The 20,187-nt window shown below is 41.5% G+C and overlaps 1 protein-coding gene across 4 annotated transcripts in view; it reads left to right on the forward strand.

The window, feature by feature from the left end:
• The window catches only part of ptprub (protein tyrosine phosphatase receptor type Ub), a 150,817-nt gene that overhangs the window by 99,494 nt on the left and 31,136 nt on the right, over nucleotides 1–20,187 (forward strand). For 2 of the 4 annotated variants that reach the window (XM_071469198.1, XM_071469199.1), the window contains exons 8-15: nucleotides 2,351–2,668; nucleotides 4,923–5,032; nucleotides 7,812–8,013; nucleotides 9,615–9,717; nucleotides 9,805–10,078; nucleotides 15,486–15,522; nucleotides 18,928–19,066; nucleotides 20,043–20,066. In XM_071469198.1, coding sequence (XP_071325299.1) covers nucleotides 2,351–2,668; nucleotides 4,923–5,032; nucleotides 7,812–8,013; nucleotides 9,615–9,717; nucleotides 9,805–10,078; nucleotides 15,486–15,522; nucleotides 18,928–19,066; nucleotides 20,043–20,066 — 1,207 coding nt within the window. The remainder of the gene's footprint in view (nucleotides 1–2,350; nucleotides 2,669–4,922; nucleotides 5,033–7,811; nucleotides 8,014–9,614; nucleotides 9,718–9,804; nucleotides 10,079–15,485; nucleotides 15,523–18,927; nucleotides 19,067–20,042; nucleotides 20,067–20,187) is intronic. The other 2 variants (XM_071469200.1, XM_071469201.1) reach the window with 1 other exon arrangement.

A 20,187-nucleotide genomic window follows, 5' to 3' on the forward strand; every position in this document is an offset into this window, starting at 1 on the left:
GTGATTATCAGCACGGTGCATTAGCACAGCTTGAAGCCCCTCAAGTAAATCAGAGAGGAGAGGAGAGCATTTGTACTGCAGGTGGTCCCCAAACTACGTTAATGGGCTTCCACCTGCTGCCGGGTCACTGAACCTTCTGGAGAGCCCCTGCCCATGATGTTCTTGGTCTGTTAGAGGGAACCAACACTGGAGCCTGACTAAAATTAGGCACATTAGGAACACGAGTGCTTTGCCTTTCTTGGCATGTCGTTCATCATGTCTTCCTTTCGGAGCCAGAATTCCCTGTGTGTGCACATTTGGGCTGTTTGGATTTATGTGTGCTTGTGTTTTTTTTGCTTGCACATGGGTATAGGCGTGCATGTCTGTATAAATTTGGTTTTCCCGTCTGACGCAGTCAGTCCAGATCCCCTCCATGGATGCATGCAATCTGAGGCAGCTCTGCTCTGTCCTGCTGTTGTCCCATGTTACAGTTTTAGGGGAGATAATAAACCAGAACCTGTCACATCCACTCTGATTTCCAATCTCCAAGGATCGACATGGTGCTCTGGGCTTTCGGCCATGTTGGGGCGGCTGCAGATTTCATGCCACAGGGTGCCAGAGAATGGGTGCCCCATGGCATACACACAGATAAGACGAGGCAAGGGGAAGGGGCCGGCACAAATGTCCACTTTGAGGAAACCCACAATGAGCACACTGTGGCCTCTTTGGTGATGCTTTCATTAACTCAGTAGTTAAATGCCTCTCTTTATTTAGCTCTCAGACTGTGCAGACTATCAATTGCACCATTAAGACAATCCTCAGCCACACTGGAACAATGGAACATTAACATTTCTTGCTGGGTGCAGTCTACTACTTTGCGATTAGTGAGCCCACCCATTTATCTGCCGTCACATTAGTGTGGATGAGGTTCAGATCAATGCTCTGGTCATATTTCCATCTAGTATGAGATGCCAGACAGCAAATTAAAAGAGAGGGCTGGTGACTGCTGAGGCCTTCAGTATAGATTGAAAGTGTCATAAGATTTTACTTTAACAGAATTGCTCCACTGCAGGCAGTAATAAGTGCATAAGAAACTGGGCATTGAGCTGTTGTGTCTGATAATGTTAGCGTGTTTATATTTGTGTGTGAGTTTGAGAATGTGTGCACTCAAAATAGAGAGAGAGAGAAAAGGAAGGAGGGAGGAGAGGTAAAGAGATAAACAAAGAGAGTGATATAGAAACAGGGTGGAATAACGGTATTTTATAGAGCAGTAGATAATTCTTGTTTTAGCCCCAGCTCAGTGATGCATTAGCCGCCTTATTTAAGGTCCCTGCACTAATCTGTGTTGCAGTGAGAATCCCACTGAGCGTGCAAGTCAGTGAAGGAATGAAGACCTTGGCCAGTAACCTCAAACTCCACTGATCTCTCCATGTACCCCATATCTCTGCTGTCATTCCCTGCCTCCCTGGCCCATTACTCAACACACCCTATTAAAAGAATAAAGCCATACAATACATTATGTAGCATATTGCTTGACAAAAAGGCGTTGATTGTGTTAATAATGGCCACTGATAAATGCCTCCATTGATTCTGAGGATGTCCTTGGCTTAACTCAGCTTCTCTTCAATTTCGGACGTCCTCCTGAACACTGGCTGGTCTGTGCCTCTGTGTATAGAGGCTCTGTATCTTTCAGCTTGCCATTACATGCAAGGAGGATATCAAAGACAGAGCTGTTGTTTATTTTAGTCTGAGTCAGAAAAAAGTCAGGGTTAACCTGGAAATGACTAGAATTAACTCAGTCCCTTCTAAAAATATGGCCGTTGCGATGACCCAGATGTAAGAGTGACCAGCGGAAGTGAATGCCCTTGTATTGCACTGGCATTTTTTGTGTGTGGATTAAAGCTCAGGGCCAAGAAGTATAACTACTGGATACTCAAATTGCTCGTAGACGCGGAGGCGGAGACTGGTGGGAGTGCGATGGCAACCCGCAGCCTGTCCGATTAATTAGCGCAATTGGCATGAGTTCCTGCTCTGCCATGGGGGAGGTGGGTGTGTTGAGCTGGCAGCAAACTGTTGACCTCCATGTTGTGGTGGGGCAGGATGGCTGCGCATAAGAGAGGGAAAGTGAAAAACTGCCAGTGCAGTCTTGGGACATCAGTGATACTGTTTGCTGGGTGTTGTGTCTAAAATCGATTATTTTACAGTAAAACAAAGTTACCTGTGCTTTCATTTGGCAGAATTCAGTACTGTGCCTTCAGGACTTTTCCAGTGACATTGCTTATTTTTGTTTTATTTCTGCTTTCTTTGTCTCTCAATTTTCTCTTTCTTTTCTTCTTCTTCTTCTTCTTCAATCTTTTCCCCTCTCTCCCAGAGCCCATGCGTGCACTGCGGGGCCTCACAGCCACAGATATCCAGTCCAGGCAGTTGTCCCTGCAGTGGGAGAATCTGGCGTTCAACCTGACACGCTGCCACACCTACTCAGTGTCCCTGTGCTACCGTTACACCACGGCGGGAGGCGGCGGAGGCCACAACACCACCGTGCGCGAGTGCCTGGCAGTGGAACACAACGCTTCACGCTTCACGCTGCGTGATCTGCCACCCTACCACGGCATCCATGTCCGCCTGTCACTGGCCAATCCAGAGGGGAAGAAAGAGGGCAGAGAGGTCACCTTCCAGACTGAGGAGGACAGTAAGTCCCGGAGGAAGTTGCAGGAAAGATAGCGTTGAAACAGAGGACAGAAAAGCTGAGAATGAAAAGTGTCATGAAAACAGAAAACATTTTGTATTCCCAATCAGTGGTGGAAGATATCTTGTTACATTTCTTCGAGCACTGTACTTGAGTACAGCACTTGAGTATCTCCATTTCATGCTTCACTAAATTCCAGTGGGAAATATTCTATATTTTTACTGCACTACGTTTATTTTACAGCTATAGTTACTAGTTACTTTTTAGAGTAGGACTCAAACACAATAATGATAAGCTTAGAAAATACAACACATTGTTAAAGATTAAACCAGTGGTTCACAAACCTTTTTGGTTTTTTTTCCGACCCTTTAAAAAGCAGTGTTTACTCGGGGCCTCTTGTCAGATGTCCATGACTTGTTAGCAGTTCCGCCAGAATGATTTCCCCTCTAACTTTCCATGGTTTGTTCTTGGATGCATGGATGGTTTTATTTAAATAATTGGCCCAAGGAGGTAAAACTCTGCATGCAATATAAAAAAAAACAACAAGAATTTGAGAGTGGTATTAAAAATGAATATGAATTAGACTAACAAAACTTTTTCTTCCCTCCTGCCCCATTAATCATGTCAGAACCCAGCAGATTTATCTTGCGACCTTTTGGAGGGGGCCCGACTTCCAGGTGTAAAACCATAGATCTAAACTACGTCAAAATCCAACTTAAGCATTGATGCATCAGAATCAACAATATCATAATGTAATATACTGCATAAAAATGATCAGTCACAGGGGCACGGTGTTCTGCAGAACAAGTACTATTATGTTTGATGCTAAATGTGCTTGTGTGCTGTCTTCTAAATTCTGCAGTGCAGTGTTTTATCGTTTAAAATGCAGTTAAGACACTGTCAAAATGATAATGCTGCCCTCCAGCTTCATGTGCACTTTACTGTCTCAACCCTTTATACTCAGAGAAAGAGATATCATCATCACATCTTAAGTTATGGTCTCATGGATTTAATTGAGGTAGCTGTTTTGGAAGAGTGTGAAAATGTACCGGAATACCTCGAATTGTTTAAGTATTCCCATAGTAAATGTCAGAATGGAGACTATCCAGACCTGAGACTTCCCAGAATCAGACCTATAGTGTGACATTATCCTGTGTTGAGATAGTTGTTCTCTGGGCTTTTTAAATTTGCTGTACCATAAGTGGTGAAAATATCCATATCCATATATAAGTTTTAGTTCATATGCGGTTAATTTGCTTGATATTTCAAAACACTTTTACCAGCTCCTCTGTCTTCCCCTAACACACAATACAGAGCGGATGACCATCTGACTGAGGCTGAATCACCATTACAAAAGATCCTTTTCATTTTCTGATGAAAATAACATAAAAGAGAAAATGTTATATCTGAGTCTCTGGCAACCCTGAGATAGGATTTTGTGCTTATTTCTTATCCGCTATTATTCCTTCATGCCATAGCACATCGTCTGCATGGCGGCTAAGAGAGAAATCAATTCTTCCATGAAAAAAATCAAAACAAACAAGATTGTTCAGAAAGAGATATATACTGAGAGAGATGGAAAAAATCAGAAGAGAGGGAGAAAGCAAGAGACCGAGTTTTCTGAAATGAGAAAAGATGAATATATGTACATAGACACACAGTACACGTCAATTATGAACGCTTTTGCCAAAAGCCTTAATAAGCAACTCTGTCCTCCAGACTAACAGACTAACTCAATTCAAAAATAACAGTCGACTCAGCTGTTTGGCTCTCGCTTTAGCCTCAGGCCTGAATCTCACATAACAGTCTCCCTCTGTACAACGCTCACACAGACCATGGGGACTGGATCTGATACTGAATGGCCCAAAAAAACTGTTAACACAGTGTATATTTGAATGTTGAAGCATTTACTGTGCTCTCACCACCACTCAGAAACAAGTTTACCAGCAAGTGTCTGACATATTCATCAATATATTTCAGCTGTGACAGAGGACTGATATAAAATTACAATATTCTTTTTTATATTCCCTGCTTTTTGTCTGTATTGTGGTTACATAATTGATGCAGTTCATAAATTAACCGTGTCCTTATCTGATGTTCTCAGCCTGCTGCTCTCTGGCTGTCTCTGAGTCTCTCATGTGGTGCATTGTTCTGAGCCACTGTGACATTCACTTCTGTGATATTGACAGGAGAGGCTCACTGTGGGATTAGCACTTCAATTTCCCCGACAAATGTTTGTTCTGACAATTTCTTATAGTTCCCGGAGGCATAGCACCAGAGTCGCTCACTTTCACCCCGCTGGATGACATGATCTTTCTGAAGTGGGAGGAGCCTGTCGAGCCCAATGGCCTAATTACCCAATATGAGGTGAGCCCAGAGGGATGCTTTGCTGAATTTCTCCTTGCTCTTTTGGGAATACTACTCAGTGGATGTGCTGTCAGGAACTTTTTTTTAAATCTTAAGTGTGACCCCGTTCAATATACAGACGGATGACAAATAAAAGGAAAAACCAACATAAAATGTCTTTGTGCTGCCAGAACAGTGACATAGATACTCCCTCATCTGGTGTTTTTATGATGGTGATGGTGGTGGAGAGCACTGCCTAATACTCTGGTTCAAAACCTCCCATAGGTGTTGGGTTGAGATCTTGTGAATGTAAAGGCATAAACCATGTGTGTGTGCATGTGTGTGTGTGTGTGTGTTTGGACCCATCATGCCCTGTGGATGGCGCATTGTTGTCCTGTTTCTCCACTTTTCAGGTTTTTCCTTTAAATTTGTCACCCGTCTGGAGTTGGCTAATGCTACTCTTTGCCCTTGGGGACCCATGCTTGGGAGATACACTGTGTTAAATTAGTAGCTAACTGTCTCTGCAGCTTAGGTTAGGGCAGATAAACACTCTAACACACTGTTAAATACATTCCTTACACTTTAGGCTTTGCACTTTTTTTTGATTTTTGAAAGGCTTTTAAAGAGACAACAAAAAAATCTGACTGGATAATCTATTTTAATGGTTTCAGGACAATAACCCTTTCATTTCTGAATTAAAATTAATAGAAAATGAGGCTAAAATTGAATTAGAAGTCTTGAAGGCTCTGATGTTTCCCCACTGCTAGTTACTGATGCAGTTGCTGAATTGGGGAGGAGGGTTGGCAAACACTTAGTTGTAGAAGTTCAAATTTCTATTTTTAAACTGAAAAAAATAAATGTATCTCAACTGTTAAGCTATCATAGATAAGAAGTCTATGGATTGTACAGAAAAGTAGAAATTTTAACATCATGACAACTGGGCAAACTCCATCTGCTGAGGAAGATGGGTGATGAGGAAGATATGTGATGTGACGTAAAGCTCCAGATGAGCTGCTATTAGTGGGCAGATTGTTTGGTCAGCTAGTGTATTTGGGGTTTTCAGCAGATGTCGGTACAGTGTCTTGTTTGGGGTCTCTACATGGCTTTTTTTTTTTCTGACTGTAGCCCATATTGTAATACTCAAACAGCCCATAATGAGCGCATCCACTAACACTTCAGACTCAATATTTATGGCAGCACAGAGTTAATCTCAAGCAGCACTGCAACATTTCAGCGTTTTCCTGGAACTGAAATGTGCCTGCTGTTTTGGTATTTTCATGCTCATTGCAAAAATACTTTCCTCTCTATTTGTTGAGCACTTTATTTCAAGAGCCACTGTAATTGGCATAATACAAATATGTGCTTAGTCACTAAACCACTCTGCTTTATATTCTTCATCTTCACCCAAACCTTTATCACAAAACAAAAACAAAAATAGCAGTAAGACTTGAATACAATTCCACTGACCTTGTGCTCATGGCGCAGCACTTAAAGCTAGTTTTGTCCCATTACAGCAGAACCCTGCGTGATAACTCATATGTATGTGTTGTGCTGGAGGACCCCCATTTAGTGGATAATGATTTTATATTGACTGTATACACTGTGTCTGTGGTTAGGCATCAGTAGGCCTGCCTACCTATCCTCAAGCCTTCTTTCCTTGGCCTCTCTTGCAATGTCGCCTCAAGGATATTATTAAATAGGATTTGTGGTTTGACATATAAAGTGGGGGCTGCACAGGATTTTTTACTCTGTAGTCTGTTGATCTCCTTCGACTGACAGAGAAAGCTTCATGCAGAGCTGTAGAAATCCTCTTCATTTTTCTCAGATTAAACCATTGACCACTCTGCCTGAGCTCATCGACCGCCATGCTGTCCTGCAAGCCCTCCTCACTGCTCTGTGCTCTGTCGGGCATCTTTTATGTCTGTCTTTGTAGAGGAAACACAGAGGTCTGTCCGTGTTTAGTCTCTGGTTGGCTCATAATTTTATCTTCACACTAAGGAGGCATGAGCAGGCATTAAGCTCTTCTTATGATAATCAGGACAGCCTTTGGTTTGCCTTGAGTGGTTTCTTCAGTGTGTGCGGTGTGTGCGTGTATACATGCGCAATACATACATATCAGCATATACAGCTCATAGTGAGAGTCTGGACTCATTCCTTGAATGAAGTGGATCTCTAATGTACATCCTAATATGCTCACCCTTGTCTGATTGCAATAAGGTCATCTCTTTTAGCTCGCCACTCTTTGAAAGAGTATAAGTGGAAATCCTCATGAGAGTACCGTTCAGGCAGGGGAAATCACCTCTTAAGGGAAAAACTTTATAAAAGATTTCACTTTTAAAGTGAACACTCATGCTTAGCATTTTTTGTGTTTTTGAGAGTTAATATAACTCATTAACATTTAGCAGTATTTATTAAAACACTTGAATAGACTTTTTTACTGTGTGGTGTCAGAAAATAATAGTCACAAAATAATTTACCACTCAGAACTTTTTGAAAATCTCCAGCTATCACTGTGACTTAACAGTGCCAATGCCAAGTCCTATTCATTCTAAAACTATAAACCCAACTGAGCAATTAGCACACTGACTTTGAGAAGCAAATTCATTTGTGTCAAGTGAATAATAGCAATCAAACATTCAAGTAACTATTTATGACAGAGCCATTTGTACATAAAGTTATTGACCTCTGCTGATTAGTATAAAACTCACACTTAAAATTTGTTAGCAGCCACAATGTCAAAGCATAAAGTCAGCACTAAGGTGACCATCTTTTATTTTTTCTTCTTTTCTTGTCAAAACAGATCAGTTACCAAAGTATTGAGTCGTCTGATCCTGGCATCAACGTCCCAGGACCTAGAAGAACAGTGTCAAAGCTGAAGAACGAGACCTACCACATGTTCTCCAACCTCCACCCTGGGACTACTTACCTAATCTCCGTGCGAGCCCGTACAGCCAAGGGCTTTGGCCAGACCGCCCTCACTGAAATCACCACTAACATCTCAGGTATAAGCACTAACTGACTGACTGAGCGGGGAAGCAGTTTGAAAGCTGCCTTAAAATCCTTAAACAGAGAGATGGCAGCTTCTCCGTGTAGTGGCTGCTCTCTACGCTACTACTGCTGCAGAATGCAGGTAGACTAGACTTCACCCACTGCGTGCTATAATTAGGATCCAGGTTTTCTCTCTCTTGACCTCAGTATCTTTCCTTTCTCGCAGAGGCAAAACTACTGCTCCCAGAGTATAAGAGTTATTTTCCGTTGCCTCTCTGAAATAGTGACATACTGTCATCTCTCAGTTCTCAAGACATAAATTAAGTCGTAGGAAGCAGAGAAACAGCACAGAGGGGACGCTGCTGTGCGTTATGTATAAAGAAAGATGCAGTACATTCTTGGGACCAGAATGTCACATCGGAGAGTCTCAGAGCTTATTACTGGTGATAGAAATCCAGCCTCTGTGTTTCTGTTTCCTTTTAATGATGCATTTACGCTTGTTAAGGGATGGGATTACACCTCTTAGGAGCACACAACGCAGCAACTCCCACCCTGTCATGCTCACACACTTACTTTCTCTCACTCCCTCTGCCCCTATCTCTCCACAGATAGGCCTGCTTTGTTTAATTATAGATTTAGCACACAATCACTGCTTATTGGCTGTATTTCAGACAGAAGACTGGCACAAAGCCAGACCACAGATAGAGTCCAAAAGTCTTTGTAGATCATCCTCAACCTCCTCTACTGGCCCACGGTGCAGAACATTCACTTACACTGAGCGTCTCTCAAATCTGCACTGACAGCTAGCAAACACTGAACACCTTCAACAGCTACTACTGTCAACATCTTCAAGCAATACCCACCGCAGAGTATCCAGCTACACACATTTCCTCCCACATACACACACACACACGCACGCGCATATGCATATGGACGTGTGCTCCGCCGTGGCTGATACACAATCATCCTTCAAACAGACTCTATCTGGCAGCAGGCATCAAACTCTCTTTTAGTTCTACAAACTGCAACAGACCTTTAATGTCAACAAATGCACATTCAGATTTCCTCATTGCCTCACCTTAATTGATGTCAGCTCTTTTCTACTGCGGGAACCACTTTTTAATATGATAATCATCGATTCCTCATGAATAGTTTGCTCTCCTTCCCCCTCACTAATTGACGACTGATATTAAAGAATGTGCTGCCACATCTCCGGGGAGGAGCACGACTTTAGCCAAATACTTTCAAATTAGAAACCCATTCAATTTAGCCTCCTTCCTCACTTTTAATTGGACTTGTATCCAAGACAACTAGAAGGGAAATTCAAACAGAGCACTGAAGATGAGGATATGGGTATTGGGAATATTAGCACTGTTAGCCATTTATGCAGAGAAAGGGCTGGCTCTTTGCTAAAATGAAATGATCTGTCTGTTTCATGAGACGTTGAGGGGCTGAACACATTTATGTGGAATGAAAAAGAGGGAGAGGCTGTGTTTAAACTGAATTAAAGTGGTCTAAAATAGCACTGGCTAAGGCCAGTGTGTTTGTTTGTGTGTGCACATGTGCAGTAATTAATTTTGACATGTAAACTCAGTGTGTTTCTGCACGTGCTCAGCTCCCACATTTGACTATGGAGACATGCCGTCCCCCCTGAGTGAGACAGAGAGCACAATTACTGTCCTGCTGCGCCCTGCTCAAGGCAGAGGGGCACCTGTCAGGTGAGGAAATGATCTCAAACGTATATATCAGATCTTTTTTTGAATTCCAAACATGGCTTATTAAAGGTGCACATCCACCCTGTCCAGCACATACCAGGTGGTGGTTGAAGAAGAAACTGTGAAGAAAGTGAAGAGGGAGCTGGGCCTTCAGGAGTGTTTCCCCTTGCCTATGTCCCACGGCGAGGCCCAAGCCCGAGGCACACCACACTACTACACAGCCGAGCTCCCACCCAGCAGTCTGCCAGAGGCCAGTCCCTTCACTGTGGGTGACAATCACACTTATAACGGCTACTGGAACAGCCCTTTGGATCCACGCAAGAGCTACCTTGTCTATTTCCAAGCTATGAGCAACTTCAGAGGGGTGAGTGATTGTCAAGTGCCACCAGTGGTGCGGCAGATCTGCAACACTTGATCCTCTAGCTGTATGCATTAGTATTCAGAGCAGTGCTCTGCCAGCAGTGAATGGTGTTAATGAATATCTGTATTTACTAATGCTGTGGTTGACAGTGTAGGGCAGTTTGCATTGTCTGGGCTCACAACCCTTGAAAGGGTATTTATACTGTGAAAGGGATTGTTGGATGGAAACGTATTCAGCTGGCAGTGTAACTATTTGGAAATTATGTATGTTTATATCCCACTCCTTTGATTCTTCCAAACAAAGGATGTCTGAAACAGTAAATTACTTGCATGCATTACTTATAGCTAGCAAAGCTGTGATTAGCTGGAACTACTCAAAGTCAACAATGTACTTCACTTCATTTGTTTTCATTCATTCTGTCCTTTTCCTATTCTGCCCTATTCCTTTCATTATTGTCCTTACATACTCCCCTCTTTCTTTACACAGTTAATCGGATGAGTGTGTTTGAAAATAGCCAGCGATTCCACTTAACAAAAACTTTGTGAGTCTTGGTTGTACACCTTTTAGCTAGGCAACAGTGTGTTGTTTCACACTGTTGTGTTTCCATCCATTTCACCGTTCTTGAGCATGCAAAGCCCTCTGGTCATACCAGGAGGACGCCACATTACCTTTCCAAATTCCATTACAGGAAGAGCTGCTACCTGGGTGATGTAATTACTTAAGGATAATTGGACACAGGTGCAGATGATCAGAGGTAGAAAGCTGCTGCTTAAATATTCACAGACTGTGGCAGTGTAGCCGAGAGATGTTGCCGTAGGTAACGCAGCCCTGTGTGATCATCAGCTGGGAACAAATACATGCAAGCTGGGTTAGCAATCTGCCAGTCGCTGGTACTTTGTGATCACGTCATTTTCTTTTTCTTGTTTTTGCACCGGATGTTTCTGTATTATAAAGTCCCATGAACAGAGCTGGGTGAATCATCCCCACCAGTAGCATCTTTTTCCAACCCAGTGGAGAAACACACGGAGGGAGTGCAGTGTGAGCACTTCACACAACTAGGCTACTAAGCACGGGATTAGATAGGGGAGGCCTGGCTTTACCGGCGGATGGGATTAGGTTTTGTTTTGCCTGGCAGAGGGCCAGCATCCATGACCCACAATGAGTGGAGCACAGTGCCAGATCACACAGCCAGAACTGTCCCCCAGTCTTTCAAACACTGTTGCCTTTGCATGCAAATACAGTAGCAGTGAGAAATCTGTTGAAATCTGGGCAACAGTCCTGTGTTGGTGCTGCAGGACTGAAACAATTCCTCTTGAAAGAACAACAGTATGCTGGGAGGGCAGCGACTTAATTTTCAGTTTTATTCAAAAACCAACAACATTTACTCCTGAAAACACATAATTACAGACTCAGCTTGAATCTAGTGTCAATATTTCAGACACTATGCCTTTGTGTTTGCAAAGTCTTTGTTGTGGGTTCATTGTTTCCTGTTTTTAACCACAAGATTTTTTTTTTTTAATCAATGGCTTTTTCGTTGGATGTCAGCTAAAAAGCTTGTGATTTCAATTCAATGTGTTTTATACAGCTGAGGGGCAGCTTGTTGATGGGCATAAAACCCATCAACAGCAATGCTCAGAAGACCTGCCACAGCAGGGCAATGACAGCATGAACTGACACATGAGGAGTGCAGCAGAAAAAAGTGCTAGTTACATAAATAACATAACATAAAGGATCATAAAATAGCAGCAGTTAAACCTCTAACAGACCAATGAATAGTATGACACCAATGCTTTCTTTGGCCTGTTGTTGATATTATTAACATTGCAGAGTTATTATTTTTCACTTTGCAGTCTTTTGACAGTGGTCACATCTAAGTGTTAATGTGAGAATCTATTAAAATCACAGAGCAGATGTTCAGGTTTGGCTCATGCAGTCTGTATGGACTGGAAATGCTCAGTAACTGCTAAATGCATTTTGTTTTGTTTTGTATTTTAGTTTGTATTTTATCTTCCCACTTATCCTCCACGTTTAATTATGAATTTCAGGCCTTTTACATTTTAGCACTGTGCTCGCGCTGTCACAAAAATGTCAGCCAAAAAAAGAGAATTTTAGCATTCTAAATTTGATTTAGTACGGAAGCATAAATGCATTCAGTATATGCATGTACTGTGGAATATTTTTGTAGTAGTTTTTGGACTGTGTACAGACGAGGGAAAAATAATTACCGTATGCCTACTCATTTTAGAAGAAGAAAAAAAAGTGTACCTGCTCTTGAACTAAAAGGGTCGCTGGCAGTGAAAGCAGCTCTCTCCTAAGAATGAAACATCAGAAAACAGCCACATATTTACTTGGATGAAACAATTGCTGATAATGGTTTCTGCATATGGAAGTGGTGATAAAGTTGTCATGTTTGGCAATCACTTGAAGTATTTGCTCCCTGAACACCTTATTAAAATGTAGAGTGAATTGTCAGCCTGCTTATTTTATCATTTAATTGTACAGCATAATAAGTCAGGGTCTGTGTGGTCTCTTTAACTTTGAGTTTGTCTTTAATGTATTTGTGGAAGGGGGCAACATTGCACCTAAGCTTCGGTAACAGTGGCAGCAATGGGAATAATTTGAACAGTATATGGGACCCGTAACATTTGGCATTCACCAACGCTAATTATCTGGAGGGTGGCTGTCAGGCCTCTCTAATTGCTTTGCTTGATCCATCTAAGGAGGTGCCTGAAAGACTTTGGACGGAGACTGGTGTTTTGCAGGCCACAGCATAGCCATTTACATCCACGCATGCATCTCCCTACTTTTTATACACACGCACGCAAACACACACTGTAAAACACACACTGTGTGCGATGTTGCGTGGTGGCATTTGTGCTTTGCATTTAAAATTGGCAGGAAACACCAGCCCCTCTGGTGTGACTTGCACAGCACAGCCAGACATGTGATGTGTGTCCCACAGTGTGGAGCTTGCCAATTAACTCTTCTGCTGAGTCGACAACACAATGATTCAGATGTGCGTCTACAGTAAATAGATGTAAATGTGCTTAAGTCAATGATTTTGATGTGCTTGTTTTATGTATATATATGTGTGTGTGTGTGTGTGTGTATATTTTTCATCTTTCATCTATAGTAAATAGATGTAAATGTTCTCTGCCTTAATTTGGCAGTGCTTCTGATGGTTGAATGATTGAATGTACTATTTCAAATGCTTCCTCCATAGAGGAGGCAGGTTCAGATGAGTTTGCTCTTTCTGATGGAATTTTTTTTTATATAATTGAGTCAATCCCTCAAAAGCTCAAAGTCACTGGTCAGCATTTCAAGAAGCACGGTAGAAATGAACCAGGGATGCACTTTTAAACAAATTGATTAATTATTATTAATTAAAACATATAATGTAAATGGAAATGCCACTTCTCAACTTCTCAAGTGCAGCTTTTTTTCCCCCACATTCAAAATATTTAACACCAACATATCTAACATAGTGTCAGAAATCATTTGTTTGTATGGCTGGTAAATTTAGATAAAAAAAAATATTTAACAAGGATTCTCGAGTACAGTTTGTAGCCATGCTAGCACCATCATCAGGCAAGACTTTTTATTTGTCCAATACTTTGGTTTATGATCAAATATCTTAAACATTTATGAAATTCCCATCAAATACACTTCTTGTTATTAGCAAATCTTAGAACGCCCACAGGTTGCAATAAGGTGGTGAACAAAGTGAACAGTATACCTGCTGAGCATAAGCAGGTTAGTATAGTGAGCATGTTAGCATGCTAATGTTACCATTTAGCTCAAAGCACCACTCTGCATAAGTCTGGCCTCACAGAGCTGCTAATATGGCCTTAAACTCTTACCTGGTTGACTTGTGGTAAATAAAAGACATTTTGTTAGAACGTCAGGACTTCTTATGTTTATATACCTACGGTGGAAAGAAAAGATGGCTTTTCATATTCTGAGCTGAATGATTTGAAATGAAAACATCACATTCTGCGACACAGAGTACAGGGGTAACTGCACTGCAGTGTTTACTCTGTTTCTTTATCAGCTGTATTAACCCTTGACTCTAAATTCTATCCAGATGTAAAGAAAATCATAAGAGGTGACCCAATAAAAATCTTTACATTCTCCTTAGAAGATAGGCACAATGGTAGATGATGTGGAGTGAATAGCATGTATCTTTTGAATAAAAATATCTTTATTGTCCCTTACAGGGAAATAGATTTTCAGCCAGGATATACAAAAATGCACATACAAAGACACACATAACACCAAACATTTATGGACATCAACAGACAGTACGACATGAACGCCAGAGTGACATGTCGATGTTCTTACATATCTAACTGGATTGCCATATATAGGTGCACATGAACCTGCTTATTTGCCTGTTTTTGTCTTTTCAGTCACATAATACAGGTGTACAGATAAAAGAAGACAAAATAAGACAGTATGTCATTCACTGTGCTGTTGATTTTTATGGAAATGAAATGAAACTCTGTTTGACAGACAACATGTTTGTCTGCGGTTTGGGTCTGCATTTTCAGATCAAACCATCGGGTTAAGAACTTGTTAAAGTGTCTGTCAGCCTGAAATGGATTTTCAATTTAAAAAAAGCAAATTAACTGGAGTTTGAGGAAAGCGCTTTTTGCTCATTTCCGAATAGGCAAATTTGCATGATTGTCCTATAATGCCTGAATTAGCATCTGTAAATCTTAATTTGATAATGCATCTCCTCCAAGAGGTTGGAATTGGATTACAGTCTTGGATCTCATTAGTGCTGTTTGACAAAGGTCCTATTCATAACACTGCAATGTCATCAGCTGAAATTTGAATAAAATTAATTCCTTTTCATAGTGGTGCATTGGTCTGAAACCCTCCTCTTAATTATGCTCTCCCCCTTTCAACTCCCATCATTTCTCCTTCAGCAAGAATCTCTAATCTTCTCAAACACTTCACCACAGCTCTCAGATTTGAGATAGTTTGTAATCTCATGTCATCAATAGGACTCTTAATTCAGAGGTATTTTGTCCTTTTAGCCTGACTCATTTTTTTTTTTGTCTCTATCTTGAAGTAAATTATGCTTTTTTAGAGAAGAGTATTGCAACCCACTCATGTTTTGTAATTTGAGTAAACAGAGGGTAGAAAAAATAATGAGGGGAGACAGTGATGTGATTCCAGATGTGGTCCAGAGTTAATGTGTCAACTGGGGAATAAATATCATGTTTTAATATTCATTCAGAATGTGACTTTTTTATCTGTGGTAGTCTTATTTTCAACATGATATATGTGTGTGCCACGGCTCAGTACTTCACGTGATCCTTTTTTCTTTTATCAGATCTTTTTTTTATGCAAAATGCAAAGCAACACTCTCTCCTCTGATGTCTCTGTTTTCTTTCTCTTTCAGGAATCCAGAATAAACTGCATCCGCATTGCTCGCAAAGGTAACCTGAATATTTCTCCTCCTACAAACACTGTGACCTTGAATACATTACACTGCATTATTTCTGAGTGCTTTGCAATAGTGTCTACTTTCTCATCGCTCTGAGATAGGAAATTAAGGATGTAATTGTAATGGCGTGGTTTACTGGCTTGCACTGCACTGTTATTCACCTCTCTCTCAAGTACAAAGGTGGGGGTCTGGACAAATGTTCTCTGACGGCCCTGGTTGTTCAGTGGTGGGCCTCAGAGAAAAGGGCAACAAGCAGGGAGGGATTAGAGGTCAGGCTTTCATCCTGTTTGTTTGGGGGCAGATGCTGGGACACACTATATCAAAGGCAGTCTCTTTGTTCTCATCAGCAGCCCACTAGACGACTACATCTGAGGGCTCTGACCTCAGTGCGGTCCAGAAGGGTCCTCCAGATCAAAACTTCCAGATGGAGCTACCTTGGCTAATCAGTATGAGAAATCCCTGCCCCCCAACCCCCTGCTTGCCACCTCCCCACACACCCCTTCTGTAGATCAGCTTTTGGATACATGAAAAGGGCAGAGAAATTGACTCTAAGTCCTGATGGCAGGAGAGCCCCTGTGCCATAATACACTGTCAGATCATGGTGAATAAAAGTCATGTATTTATAGTTTTCATAGCACTGCTACAGTAAGCAGAGCCTTGCAAGTAAATTGACTTGGCGGGGAGTCTTTTTTTTGGTGAAGGCCTCTTTTTGTGAGGGGAAAACTTAAAGAGATGAGGCTCTCCTCAAGCATAAAGCCAAAAGGCAAGGCCAGCCATTTCAGCTCAGCGTCTCAGTCCATCTGCCCCACACAGACACCCAGTTGGGCATTGATTAATTATGCTTTCACACAGTAATGGGCTTTACACCGTGCTTGCCTCTTTTCTCACACACTAAGCAAAGGAGGAAAAAAATAAATGCACAATGGAGCTCTAACAGTTCAAATATTTAATTGTGTTATGTGAGGAAGCAAGATATTAACAATAAAATCATTTAGAGAGAAGAGAGGGAAAGTTGGAAAAGACAAAGGGGAGAAACATGCACAATAGCAAGCAATGATTGCCAGCATTTCATCATCCACATGCAGGGTGATGTAACCATGTAACTGAAGGAAAAAAAAAAATATCCGTAAGGCAAATTGATGGGAAAAAAATATCAGGGTGATTTCCAATTTCAAGGTGCGACAGGTCAGAGGGTTTTTTGTTGCTGTTTGAGATCTCCGTGATCCCTCTACCATTAACATAGCCTCTGCATCATCGGTTCCTAAGCCGTTATTATCATGCAACCCATCACAAGTAAAGTGGAGGCAAATGATTCTGGCTTGGATAACAAAGCTGGAGATTACATTTCAACTTCCAGGTGACAGTTTAATTAAGGCTCCTCTGGCAGGCTCAACACAACAACAGACTTCCATTTCTCCTCTAAATGCCAATTTCCACCATCGGGCAGCTGGCAGGTGTATGGATTCATGTGGAAATCTATTTCATGCTCGTGTTTGGCTTAATAGAAACTTTGTGGCTAAGTGTGGCAAAACCGCCTTATCTATCCAAAATGTCAGAAAACTGAAATAGATTTCTCACCTCCTCATCTACATTTTTAGCCAGTTTGAAGTACCCCTGTATTTCACTTGTCGGTGTAATTTTAAATGAAGTCACAGCATAAAATAAACAGGGAGTGCTGAGTTTGTGGCTGTGGCTGTTTTTTGAATGGAGCTCCTACAGACGGGCTGAAATCAGTAGCTCCCAGACACAAAGGCATCTTGCGTGATGGTGTGAGAGTGGAAACCACAAAAAAATCATCTTTGATTTACACTCTGACTAAACCCTCTCTCTGCCACCGCTGCAAACTAAAGTATAACTATCAGATATGGCGTCTGTACACTGAACTAACACTGAAATGTCACATTTTTGGAACAATGTAGGGATAGCAACTTAAAGAGCCATGTCATGAGCAATTTTAGACGGAACAGTTCCTGTCTAATTTCAGGCCAGTGACTCTCTTTCTGTTTTAGGATATGCCAGATACACATTATTGATAAAAAAAATCCTGCCAAATAATGAAATGATATTGTCCTACTTTCATCTTTATTTAGGATGAGGGATCTGAAGCACCCATAAGGTGCCCATGGCTGCAGATAGTTGGGCTAAAACATGGCTCTGTTTTCATTTCCCCTGCCCCAGATCTGATTCTTCCCCAGCAGGCTGCAAGATACAGCTCTATCCCCAGGCTTGCTCTGACTTTCTACCACTCTCCAGATAGGTTGTGCTGTTCCAATAGGCTCAGAAGGGCTTGTTTTAGGGCTGTCAAGGCCTGGAGGACAGGCTGACACACACAGAAAAAACTAGATCTGTGGGCCCCTTGAACAAGACAAATAAAGGCCCTCTGCTCAGCACCATTTACATAAGTATGAAGCTTTATTCCAGAGAAATGAATAACCTAACTTACTATTATGATTACGACCTTTGCAGTAGCTCTCACAACAGGGCACCTTGAGTTTGTATTGTAGAGCTGTGTGGATGACTTGTGACTGGGAAAAATCCAATATTCAATTCAGTATTGAATAGAAATACATGTCAAAGTGTCAGCTCTTGAACCGTAGCATGCAAATGCACAGGTGCAATATCACTATCATAAAGAGTCAGTTTGTTGCACTATGCATATGAACAATAGATGGAAGAACAATGTGTTGCAAGCCTTTTTTGCATGTGACTAATGAATCTTAGCAAATGAGTTTCCCGTCTTACTTTGGCATATTTGCAACACTTGTGAAAATCCTCCACACCAATTTAGGGCAGTCTGTTCATTTTCCCATCTCCATTTCTTTTCTGTAAACATCAGCACAAATGCAGAGCATTCTAAATAGCTGGTTTAAAACCTTTCAGACAAACTTATTAATTCTTAACTTATTCTGTGTGCAACACAATCATTTTGTTTGTCGAAGCACAAGTTGTCATCATGTATTTCCTCGGACTGCAGGTTTGTTGGCTCGGACCACTCGGACAATCGCTGTCTGCCTTGCTTAAGGCATCACACGTTTATTTACATGTCTCTTTCATTTTTTGGTGTTTGAAAATACCTCTTGAAAATACCACTGCCAGTAAAATGTAGGTTTGACATTAAATAGACCATTATGATTCAGTAGATCTCCTCACAGAGGTCAGAATAAGAATTGTGAATGTCTGTGTTGTCATGAGAGAAGTCTACATTTTGGAGAGAAAAAGTTGTATGTGCATGAATGAAGTTCGTCAAGGCTGTGGATTTTCAATTTGCCTTTCTATATTAGTTTTTTCTCTTTCTTTTAAACTTTACTGTGAATCACTTCTTCTGTACTTCCATTCCCTTATGTACTATATTTGCATTATGCCTTTTTAATGTGCATATCTGTGTTTCTGCATCCAGCGGCCTGCAAAGATCACCGCAAGGCTCTGGAGGTGTCCCAACACTCTGAGGAGATGGGGCTGATTCTCGGGGTGTGCGCCGGAGGTCTGGTAGTCCTCATCCTTCTGCTGGGAGCTGTCATCATCATCATTAAGAAAGGGTAAACGTCTGCTGACAACTGTTGAGTATGAAACATGCCTCATTATGCGCAATCATACCACATCTCCCACATTGATTTTCCCTTTGTGTTTTGTTTTGGAGCCGTTCAGTAATCAGTTTTTATACCAGCTGAACTTTCTGAAAGGTCACGCTTGTTTAGGGAAGATGCTGGACCGACAGTCAGCGCTGCATTGTTTTCACTCCCTTATGGTGCACCAGAGGGACCAAACAACTCTCATCTGCAGAGCCTATCTGAGTGTGAAGTATTTAATTAAAGGCGGATGCAATTCAATTAGCCACTTAATTACGCACACCAAGCAGAGGCCTGACCCTTAAATGAGATGGTAATTGGTAGGGAAAAGGTGCTTTTAGAGATTATTAGCCAATGATCCCACAAGTCTACAGTAGCTCATCTACACCTCTGGCTCTGCATTTACTTAGCTGTAGCTATGGGCCAGCATTTCAGGCAAGGCTTAACCTGTCTTACTTAAATAAGATACACTGAAATCCAAAGAACCTGCCTTGCCAAATGTGAAGTTACAGGGCTCCAGCAATCATTATTAAATGACTGAAACAATGTTGAGGCTAAAATTGAATAAAGTTGATTTTGAAAGTCACCGCTACTTTGCACATTAGCTGAGTTCCTCTGCTAATCCACCATGAATCTCACTCTTAGGGAATTGATTGCTAAATTTGCTGTGACAGGAAGCCACGTGGTCTTTTCCTTGAAGTGTAACACAGAGACATATTCGATTGAAGGAAACACACATTTTTCTGCCTCGCTGCAGTTTGGCCCGTCTGCACTTGCTTAGTGCATTCCCATGTGTCATGCAGCCGCCTGCACAGCTGAGCTCATGGAGAGGATCGTTCTCATTTTCACTGTAATCGATGCATTCTACCCTCAGCTGACATTGCTTTCATCTTACATCTCTTCTTTCTCTTGATTTTTTTTCCTCCTTCTCCTGCACTCTTACCAGAAGGGACTACTACTCTTACTATCCGTAAGTGACTCCACCTCTTTGCTTTTCCATCCTCTTGTGATCCATCATACACATGCTCGTGCTCTGGCTGTCAATCATAGGTCATAGAGGGAAACCAATATTTTATTATACTTAATCAACC

The sequence above is a fragment of the Trachinotus anak genome, unplaced genomic scaffold (genome assembly GCF_046630095.1).
Source record: "Trachinotus anak isolate AG129_WGS33_773 ecotype Australia unplaced genomic scaffold, CSIRO_AGI_Tana_v1 ptg000032l, whole genome shotgun sequence".
In the NCBI taxonomy this organism is placed as follows: domain Eukaryota; kingdom Metazoa; phylum Chordata; class Actinopteri; order Carangiformes; family Carangidae; genus Trachinotus; species Trachinotus anak.